At 44.8% G+C, this 11,261-nt stretch overlaps 1 protein-coding gene across 1 annotated transcript; it reads left to right on the top strand.

Annotated features, from left to right (window-relative positions):
- Nucleotides 1-2,015: 2,015 nt before the first annotated feature.
- Nucleotides 2,016-3,981, top strand: Il31 (interleukin 31). The gene is made up of 3 exons (XM_055605829.1): nucleotides 2,016-2,031; nucleotides 2,210-2,358; nucleotides 3,664-3,981. The coding sequence occupies exons 1-3, from the start codon at nucleotides 2,016-2,018 to the stop codon at nucleotides 3,979-3,981; spliced, it is 483 nt and encodes a 160-aa protein (XP_055461804.1).
- Nucleotides 3,982-11,261: the final 7,280 nt, after the last annotated feature.

The following is an 11,261-nucleotide window of genomic DNA, read 5'->3' as shown; positions in this document are numbered from 1 at the left end:
CACACACACACACACACACACACACACACACACACACACACACACACGTCTTGTTTCATTTTGTTTTTTGAGACAGGATTTCTCTGTGTAGCTCTGGCTGTTGTGGAACTTACTTTGTAGAGCAGGCTGGCCTCAAACTCAGAGATCTGTCTGCCTCTGCCTCCCAATTGCTGGTATTAAGGATGTGAGCTACCACTGGCCAACTAGAAAATAAATCTTGACAAAAGAATAAATGATGGGCTGGAGAGATGGCTTAGAGGTTAAGAGCACTGCCTGGTTTTCCAAAGATCCTGAGTTCAATTTCCAGCAACCTCATGGTGGCTCATAACCATCAATAATGAGATCTGGTGCCCTCTTCTGGCAGGCTGGCACACATGCAGGCAAAATATTGTGTAAAAAAGGAATAAATGGTTTCAATAATATTTTTTGAAACAATTGGGTATTTGAATGAAGGGCTTAGGGCATGTGATGGAAGTGCTCCACCAGTGACCCAGCCTAGCAAATAACTTTTTTTTTTCTTCTTTGATATACAGTTTCACTCTGCAGACCTGCCTGGGCAGCAGCTCACTATGTAGACAAGGCTGGCCCCAAATTTGCATCAATCCTCCCTTTTCTGCCTCCTGAATACCGGGATCACAAGCATGAGTTGCCAGGTCTGGCTGAATAATTTTTTAATTTAAATTTATTTTATGTGTACAGTGTTTTACCCACATGGATGTCTGTGTACCTTGTGCATGCCTGCTGCCCACAGAGGCTAGAAGAGGGCACTGGATCCCCTGAAACTGGAGTTACAGATGGTTGTGAGGTGCCGCATGGGTGCTAGGAATCAAACCCAGGTCCTCTGGAAAAGCAGCCAGTGTCCTTAGCCACTGACCCACCTCTCCAAACCACAAATAACTCTTTGTAAAATAAATTTTAAATAGGCTGGGCATGGTGGTGTACCTCTTAAATTCCCACATTCGGGAGGTATAGGCAGGCAGATCTCTGTGTTCAAGGCCAGCCTAGTCTAAAGATTGAGTTCCAGAACAGCCAAGGCTACACAGAGAAACCCTGTCTCAAAAGAACAACAACAACAACAAAAGATAAATTTAAATAGATAAAGGATGTTTTGATCCTAAAGATGATAAAATAATTTCTCACCTACTTTGTGTTTGTGATTTGAAATTCGGTAGTGGATGTTCCTTTAAAGCTTAAACAACTTAGTTTATTTTTTTCAGACAGTGATTGGCTAAGGGCCAGCCTGGCTTTGGATTTGTGACCCTTTGTCTTGGCCTCCTAAGCACTAGGTTTACAGGTGTGTGCCTCCTTACTTAGTTCCAACAATTAACTCCCCAACCCCCTTACTCCCACTACCTGGGCAATGGAAGACTCGACCAACAAATGATTCTTGGGCCCTGTCCTGGTTCTAGAGCCAGAAGTCATGAAGGCACAGGTAAGAATCCAAGGACCAAAGCAAGCACTGTAGCACGGAAGCCTTCTACCCACACCTTCACAGCACCATCCCTGTTCGTCAGGGGCTCCCACAGATGCATCACGCTGAGACTCTCACATGGTTCACGGCCTACACACGGCCTCCCAAAAATTCCCTGCAGGGCACTGACCTAAGACACTCGTTCCCCAGTGATTGTACTCTTCAACTCTGGGCTTCAAAATTTCCTCTCATTAAGCCAACAAGCACTTTCCAAGAAGAAAGAGATGCCCAAGATGCGTGTGCCTTCCTGTGTGGTATGCGTATGTATCTGCATGTGTGTATGCGCATATATGCGTGTGACTCAAGCCTCTGCCTGCCTTGAGGGTAACCTCAGCATTTCCTTCCAGCCCTGCTTTCCCCAAGCCGTGGCTGGCAGCATTTGAAAAGTGTTTTCTGGAGAAAAGCTGAGCAATGGTTTTGCCATGGGCGGGCTTCCGATCTTTCTCACACCAGCCCTTTATATATCGCCTGGTGGCCATGGCGAACACATCAGACTCCAGAGGCCACAAGCAAAGCAGGCCTTACTCACTCTCTCGCCATCACCATGATCTTCCACATAGGTATCACTAGCTCTGCAGCTCACCATGGCTTCAGCTCCATGGCTCCTATCATTCTAGGGTTGTGAAACAGGCAGGGCTACATCAAGTGGTTGGTGGGCAGAGGCTGCTGTGACTGAAGCTGGGGTGGGCAGGGGCATCTGATCCATAAAAACCTCATGGCATCCTTTTCTCTCTCCAGGACCAACGAAGCCTGCCCTGGTGGTGCTTTGCTGTATAGGAACCTGGCTGGCAATCTGCAGCTTATCCTTTGGTGCACCAACACCAGATCAGATAAAAACTATACTTGAAAGATTGAGGCACGATTCTAAGCAACTTTACGAAGATTATGTAAGTAATCTTGAGATTTCTTTTCCAAACCACTTCTTTAAAATGCCTTATTTTGCTCTCCAAAACAACTATTCTCTCTTGATGGGAAACCAGGTATAGAAGCCAGAGAGGGATAGGGGAAGAATTAGACAGGATGGGGTAAAATGTTTATGAGGGGGTAAATGCACTAACAGAGGGGGCAAAGGCAGGCTAGTCCAAGGACCCAGACTCCAGCAACTTCCCAAAGATGCATGCTTGTAGCCATTTTTGTTTTTAAATCTTAAACCTGTCTGGCTCATAGTCCCACTAAATGACCATTCCTGCTGGAAGATGGGCCAGCTTGTGTCAGGAATCTCCTGAAAGCAACGAGAACCACCAGTCTAAGGAGCCAAAGATGTCCTAGTGGAAGCAGGGAGTGAAAATCCTCCCTTGGGTCTCTGATGCCTCTGGTTAAAGGCAGGTGACTGACTAGGCAGCTCTGTGTGCTGTTGGAGCGTCCTGGAAGGCCTTCTGCCTTGCCAGAGCCTGGCAGGGCTATAGCCCAAGACCCAGTATGTGTGAATACTTCACTTCCCCAGGTCCTCTTAGATAACTTCAATTAAACAAATAACAATCACACTGGAAATGACAGTGATATGCCACCTGCCTTGGCATTTAAGCTTTAGCCTTGGCTTTTACAGGCTCAAAGGCAGATGTGATGAGCCACCTGAAGCTGACATGGTCTTAGCAATTTGGTCTTACCCAAAAGCTGTCAGCTTTGAGGAGGAGGGAGGGTAAGAAAGGACCTTGAGTCCTCTGTTTTTCTTTTCTTTCTTTCTTTTTTTTTTTCTGGATTATTTTTTTTGAGAAACTCTCCCTAGCATCTCAGAGACCTTTCCAGGCAAGCATAGAGCATTCTCTATCAGCAAGTGGCATTGGTGACATTCATACAGAGGCATGAAGAGGAGGGGGCTGCATAAAACACAGATAAGCAACCTTTTCCCACTTACCTCAGCCACTGAGCCTCTGAGAACAGGTTGCAGAAGGCCGGAGCAGCCTCAGCCAGATAGGCAGAGAAGCAGGAGGAAGAGAGCTTACAAGCACCCTTAAGAATCGTGGCCGACCTGGGAGGGTATGCCATGTCCGCTAGCTCGTAAGCCAACTGTGTCTGGGATCCCTATAGACACGGGGTGAGTGATGCCCCAAGCTTCACAGGGGTGCTGTACCAATTAGATAAGGGCTGAGGCAGGCTAGACACAGAGGAAGCACTGGAAGTGAGCGGTGCAGATCTCTAGGGTTATTGCAAACCTCTTCCTCACAATTATCTCAAACCTCCTCTTTCTACAGAGCAAACCCTTGGGAGATGGAGTGTCAGTAAACGAGTCACTACAGCTGCCATGCTTCACTTTGGGCCGTGGAGCATCAGCCAACATCTCAGTCCTCAAGGCCTATCTGGAGAAGGTCAAAGTGTTGGACGAGAACAGAACAGATACTTACAATGTCACAAAACGGCTTGAAGACATCAGCTGCACTACGCCACTGGGATTAAACATTTCTGGGCCTGGTGCTTCCAAGTTTCATGAATACAAAACCTTTATACTGACTGTTTTAAAACAGTTCGCAGACTGCATGGCAAAACTGGAGTTTAAGAACAGTGTATGCTGAGTGACAGAGTAAAGAGCGCTAGGGAAGAATCCGAGTATCCTCGATAGTACCTGTTGTGGGAGAGGCGAGTTTGCACTGCAGGATCTGACTTGAAAGAGATTGTGCCATTGTTACTATTCTTGTTATTTATATGTTTTTATTCTGTCCACTGAAATCTTATTCTTGCACCCTTGTGGGGGACGGAAGTGGCAGCTATATTTATTTATTGATATTTATGTACTGAGTTGTTCACCCTCCTTGGAGGAGCCCTCAGTGTCTATTTAATAAATTATATTGATATAATCTTATGATGTGATTTGGAGTTTGTGATGGGATTGAAATCAGAGGATGGAAATCCAGCTTGGATAGTGTTGCCGAATGGGAATATTCTAGAAACAGCGAGATGCTATTTCCCTGCCATCGCCCCCACTCCCCACTAAAAAGTCTCATGAACAAATAATCCCAGTAGCACCAGATGTCTGTTGAACATTTCCTTTATTCCAGGTGATAAGTATGATCACTGTACTTTTAGAATGTAGGCTGGGAAACTGAGGCAAGAGGTTGTTTAGTCTCTTACTCACGGTTACACATCTGTTTAGTGTCATAACCCAGACTTCACCTTGCACTTCATCATTCAGCTCAACCCTCGTCCTTCTCTGGGCAGTGACCAGGTCTCGGGGCACTCAGGACAGGGCAGTAACTCAGTGTCCACTGCACAATTCCCACTGCATTTCTAGGGTCTTCACCTGTCTGATCACTTCAATGGGGACTTCTTCACGGCAGACATGAAGGTTTGCTGTTTGAATAAAAGCTGGTAAGGTCCTTAGTGGGCATCTGGATGGAGGGAGTATCAGAGAGTCTGGGAGCCGTCAGTGACAACAGCTCCAAGCATCATGTTGGAAGCACTAAGCCTTGGTGCCACCTGCTCACTTGCATGGTCTAAGCATAGGTTCAGCAGTTTAGTTTTGGTTGTTGCAATGCCAAGGAATGAACCCAGGACCTTGAGCATGTTAGTGCTTGAGTATGAGCTAAGCCATCAGTACAGTCCCATTGTACTGGTTTTGAAGCAGCCTGTGCATTCCTTTTCATACGTGCTCCTGACAAGAACCACTAATCTTGAGTCAACCAGTACTTTCATTGTCTCTTTAGAAAAACTGAGGTCCAGAGAAAGAGAAGATGTGATGTGTCAAAGAGCACACAAAACGCATTCAGGATGGTATCAGGGTAGGCTCATAGCAGGCTTTGGAGTCCCCAGACACCCTTGTCCTCAACGGCAGTGTTTGGCTAGCCTCCCCTTTTGTGGCAGTTCATCACTTTTACACTATCTTAGGTCACCTTTGTTACTAGAAAAGCTATTCAAAACTGGGAAGTAAGGATAAAATATAACTATATGTCCTTTCCAAGAAAAAAAAAAACCAAAAAACAGACATGAGACTATCATGAAAGAAATGATTTCCCAGAGAAATAGAGGAGGCAGAAAAATGTTCCTTAGAGAATTCCAATTAGAAATATAAACAGTCTCAAAAAAAAAATATATATATATATGATATATATATGATATATATATGATATATATATGATATCTATATCTATATCTATATCTATATATATATATATATATGATATATATCAGGGATGAGGGGAACAGAAAAATCATCAACAAATGATCCCAGGGAGAACTTGAAAATTAGAGAAAACTGGGGTGCCTTCCCCATAATAAGCAATCCTGGTGATAGTTTTCAAAAATGTCCACAAATTCTTAGTTACACCTCCTTCTGGCTGGCAGGTAAATTTGAGGATCCCCCCCTTTTTTTTTTTTACCTCAAAAGAGATCATGCCATTGTTACTAGCCTTGTTATTTATGAAATGTTTTTCTTATTCTTATATTCTTGTTGGGTATAAGGTGAGTGTAGTCTTGGATGGTCTGGAACTCAACATTTAGAGCCTACTAACCTTGAACTCACAGAGATTCACCTGCCCAGGCCTCCCGAAGGCTGGGATTAAAAGGTATATGTCATCATCCCAGATTTTTCTTTTCTTTTCTTTTCCTTTTTGGGGACAGGGTTTCTCTGTGTAGCCCTGGCTGTCCCGGACTCCATAAAGACAAGGCTGGCCTCAAACTCAGATCTGCCTGCCTCTGCCTCTCTGAGTGCTGGAATTCGAGGTGTGGCATCACCATATTTCGTCCCTGGCTTTTTGTTTTGAGACAAGTTCCCACTCTTCTGTGTAGCCCATGCTGGCCCCAGAGCTCATGGCTCTCCTCCTGCCACAGCTTCTCGAGGGCTTGATGATAGATAGCCATGTGCCGCAGACTTAGCTCCTTGGTTTGGTTTTGGGACCAAGCTGTAGTCTTTCACCTGCTGTGCTCATGATGTATCACTGAACTCCGCCTCTGAAACATCTTTTTAAATTCAGTTCCTCAGTTATACTAACCACAGTCTAAGCTGCCCGATGGCCATACTCTCCTCCACTGAACAACACAGGTGCAGAACATTCCCATCAGCATAGCAGGTTTGGTGGAACAGCACTGCTCTTGGAGGATTGCATTTGACTGACACATTATCAACAACCAATTGCATTCCAGAGACGAGAACCCAAACCACTTCTATGGTGTAGAGAAGCTGGTTCCAAAGGTCAGGTCAAGTGGCTAGGTTGGTGCTGCACTTGAGCTATTTTTCCAGCTTAAGTTTCCTTCACTGACCCGTGTGATCTAGCTTTGGATCAGCCATGTGCTGAGAATGTCCCCACTCTCCCTGAGGACTGCTTTGATGATCTGAGATGCGTGTTTGGTGGCAAGCAGAGCATGCTGCCTGGAAATGTGAAGCCTTCTCAGTAATCATGACAACAGGATCAGACTTTGAATAAGGAGCTAAATGACGCAGAGTAGCAGAGATGGTGGGAAATTAATCCTCACAGGAAGAGATGGGACCCACAGGGTGGCCAGGAAGGCTTAGGTCTTAGTGGCTGCACCGTGCCCCAGATTTGGGTGATGACAAGCATCAAGCTCAGTGATTCTGACAGCCACTGCCTGTCTCAGCCTAGCATCTTTAACGTCTTGCTCCACTGGAATCAGCAGAAGAGGGACTGAGCTAGGGTCTCAGCCTGTCTCCAGACACTGAAAGCCCACACTTCTAGAAATGACTCAGCCCTGGCCTGGGGGACTCCACAGCAGTTTTCTGATTAAAACTACATTGTTGGGCTGGGGAGATGGCTCAGGGGGTAAAATGCCTGCTGTGTAAGCATGAAGACCTGAATCCAGCCCCCCCCTGACCCATGTAAAGCCAGAAGTGGTAAGGCTTAACTACAATTCCAGTGCGCCTATGATGATACAGGAAATGGAAACAGGAGAATCCCTGGGAAGCCATGGCCAGTTAGCATGGCATACACTGTGATGGACAACAGACTGTCTCAAATGAGGTAGAAGGCCAGTATTGACATGTGGGTTGTCCTCCAATCCAAAAACACTTACTTGCTCTTGCAGGGATGAGATCACAAATATACCTTGTGATATTTCTGATTCTCCTCCTTAATTCCCTGCTTGACTAGACAGTTTCTCCAATGAAGAGGTGAGCTGCAAAACAAATGCTGCTTTGTGGGGCTGCTTAGATGGCTCAGCGGGTAGAGCCCTTGTCACACAAGTCTGAAGACCAGAGTTTGATCCCTGGGTCTCAGATAAAAGCCAGAGAGAGTGGCACCCCTCTGTAATCCCAGCACTTCAAAGCAAGGTAGGAGGCGGAGCTAGAAGAATCACATAGAAGATCATGGACCAGCTAGCCTAGAGCATGCTGCATGGCAGAATCAAAAGAGAGACTTGTCTCAAACCCAAGGTGAGAGGCAAGAACTGACTTGTGGAAGCTGTCCTCCGTGCTGGGGTCTGCATGTGCCTCATTCACACACACGCCATATGCACACCCATGCTGCACCTAATAATAAAGTTTATAATTCTACCTTGTGGGACGCTCCTTCAGATGCAGCATCCCAAACTGGGGAATGAAGCCAGTGGTGGCTCAGCCTGTGTGCAGCCACAAGGCTCCCATCCAGAGGGGTCCTCTAGTCTTCTAACGCGCTGTTCTGTTTCTGAGAGAGGATCATGGTGCGTAGCTCAGCTTGCCTGGAAGCTGAAATACTCCTGACTCAGACTCCCGAGTGCTGGGAGTACAGGTGTGTGCCAGGCATGACCAAGTCTCTGTTTTTGTCACTCTCTCAAAAGCCTTACTATGTTCTGAACAAAGTATATCTGGTTGTATCATGAAGTGTCTGAACACAAAACAGATTCCTGGATTGTATACCTGAGGACTCAGAGCCAGCGGGTCTAGGCAGGTCTCTGGAATGAATATGGACAACTTCATTGATCTATAATTTACACAATACAAACACCACTTGTTCAGTGTAAAGACGTGCGTGGCTCTTCTGAATGGACACTGATCAACGGCACTTCAGTCAGTATGTTCACTGACTGCTGTCGTAATGTGGCACAACACATGACTCCTGTGTGCACGCACTGGTGCAGAGGTGAACACACCAGCTGTGCCACCATCATATAAAAAGTACAGCACAGGGACTGGGGCAGAGCTTAGCGCCAGAGTATTTGCCTGTACGTACAAGAACGTAGGCTCTGTCTTCAATACCCAAACCAAAAGGTATGTGTAACATAAAATTGGGTGCAGTACATGGTACTTAAATAAACTTTGTTTCTGGTCCGTATAATTACTACACATGGTCACTTTTCATCAATGTGACAAAACACTCGCACTAATCAACTGAAAAGGAAGAAAGGCCTCTGAGGGTCTGTTGGTATTTAATGGCTTCATCAGTGCTGTAGCCAGCCATTGCTAACTTGTCTATGCTTCAGTAAATAACATCAGACCCATGTGTATACAAGCAAATACGAGTTAAACTCTGGGCCTCTCTCTATGTATATCACACACATAGATACGGACGCAGACACACACAGAGAGACATGGGAACACAGAACATGGACATAGACACACAGACATGGACACAGATACACACACACACAGACGTGATATGAAAGTAGGAGGGAGATTTGTTGGGAAGATGTTCAGAGGAGTTAGAGGGGACACAAGAAGGTAATGGGCTGAGTAGGAGCAAAATACATTATGAACATGTATGGAATTATCAAATAATAAATAAAAATACTTAAAAATAATATCATCAGGAACTGAAAAGATGGAGAGCCAGGTGTGGTGGTACACACCAGCACTCAGGAGACAGAGGCAGGTAGATCTCTAGGAGATCAAGGCCAGCCTGATCTATAAAGTGAGTCCAGAGTTACATAGTGAAATCCTGTCTCAAAAATAAAAAAAAAAAAAAAAAAAAAAAGGCTCAGCAGTTAAGGGCATTTGTTGCTCTTGCAGAGGTCATGGGTTTGATTCCCAGAATCCACTATCTCCAGTTCTTGGGGATCTGATATCTTCTTCTGACCTTTGTGGGCATAGGGCATACATGTGGCATACATCCATACAAGTCAGGAAAGCACTCATACACATAAAATAAAATCAATAAATCTCTTTTAAAAAGGCACCGATAACATCTGAAGCCTACACGTGGGTTTTCCCCACTTCGCTATAACGTACTGTGTCAGTTTGAATGGGAATGGCTCATATATTTGAATGTTTGATTACCAGTTGGTGGACTGTTTAGGAAGGATTTAGATATGCAGCGTTGTTGGAGAAGGTGTGTCACTGGGCTTTTAGGTTTCAAAAGTGGTCGGTCCAGGCCCAGTGTCACTCTCATTGCCTGCAACTTTCAGATGAGATGTGAACTCTCAGCCACTGTCCCAGCACCATGCCTCCTCACCAAAATAATCATGGACTAACCCTCTGAAACCATAAGTAAGCCCCCATTAAATGCTTGCTTTGGTCACGGTGTCTTTTCACAGTAATAGAATAGTAACTAAGACCCCCACCTATCCAGAGTCCTTACCCATGAATATGGCAGATGCCTTGATTTATTATCACTTTCTTTTAAAAGTCTTTAATTGTATTATTTAGTTACTTATTTATGTGTGTGTGACTTGTCAGTACACATAAAGAGGTCAGAGGACAATTTTCACAAGTCAGTTCTCTCCTTCTAACATAGAATGGCCCTGGAGACTGACCTCAGGTCCACAGGCTTGGTAGCAAACACTTGTACCCATTGAGTCAGCTCAGCAGGTCCATGACTCCCTTCTGTTCTGTGACCACAGACGTTCCCATACATGCTTCCATGCTGACATGTAACTCAGGGTAATCTGAACCTATGTTTTCAGGCAGAGGTCACTCATATTTGGCTCAGAATAAACTATCTCTTATTCTCTTTGAATAAAGGGGAAGGAAAAGGAAAGATGGGTTTATTGGGACTCACTGTATCAGAGGTTTTTGTTCATTGCCACTTGGTCCCATGGCTTCTGGCAGCTCATCATAGCAAAAACCTGTGATGGAGAAAACCTATTCACCCCATAGTACGTCTAGAAAGCAAGGAGAAGAGGAGGGCTGGAGTCCCAGGAATCCCTTCAAAGGACATCCCAGTGGCCTGGCTTTCTTCTACTAGGCCCCGCCTCTTAAACATTTCACCACTTCCCAGTAGTTCCATTGGCTAGTGATCAGTTTCTACCACATGGATTTTGAGGGATATTCTAGATCCAAATGATAGCACTATACTATACAATGCTATTAGATATGTATTATATAACAGAATACCATACACTATAAAAGTATACCTCACTATAATATAGCTATACTACACTATGCTGTATTATGTATATAGTATACATAGTATACATACTATAGATAGTATACAGTATGTATATAGTATACACAGTACTATACTATGCTCTATAATATTCTACTGTATACTGCACCACATTATGCTGTATGTGGTGGTTTGAATGAGAATGGCCTCCACAGGCTCATGTATTTGAATGTTTCTTTCCTACTTTGTGAAGTTGTTTGGGAAGGATCAGAAGGTTGGCCTTGTTGGAGGAAGTTTGCTGGGGGGTGGGGTTGGAAATTTCAATAGCTCATGCCATTCTGAGTTAGTTCTCTCTTGCTCTCTGCCTTGTGCTTGCAGACCAGATGTAAGCTCTCAACTACTAACACAGCGTTGTAACTGCCTGCCTCCTACCATGCTTCCTGTCATGATGTACATAAACGATAATCCTCCAGGACCTCGAGCTCCCAAATTAAGTGCTTTCTTTTATAAGTTGTCTAGGTCATGGTGTTCATTACAGCAACAGAAAAGTAGCTAGGACACTATACTATGTAAGACTGTACTACACAAAACAATATCATCCTACCCTA

The sequence above is a fragment of the Psammomys obesus genome, unplaced genomic scaffold, assembly GCF_907164565.1.
Source record: "Psammomys obesus unplaced genomic scaffold, mPsaObe1.curated_primary_1811, whole genome shotgun sequence".
Classification (NCBI taxonomy): Eukaryota; Metazoa; Chordata; class Mammalia; order Rodentia; family Muridae; genus Psammomys; species Psammomys obesus.
This window is presented reverse-complemented; position numbering and strand designations above follow the sequence as displayed.

Bases quoted from the DNA above. Each gene is read 5' to 3' on its own strand.
- Il31 (XM_055605829.1), top strand. The intron at 2,359-3,663 runs GTAAGTAATCTT...CTCTTTCTACAG, and splicing joins AGCAACTTTACGAAGATTAT to AGCAAACCCTTGGGAGATGG.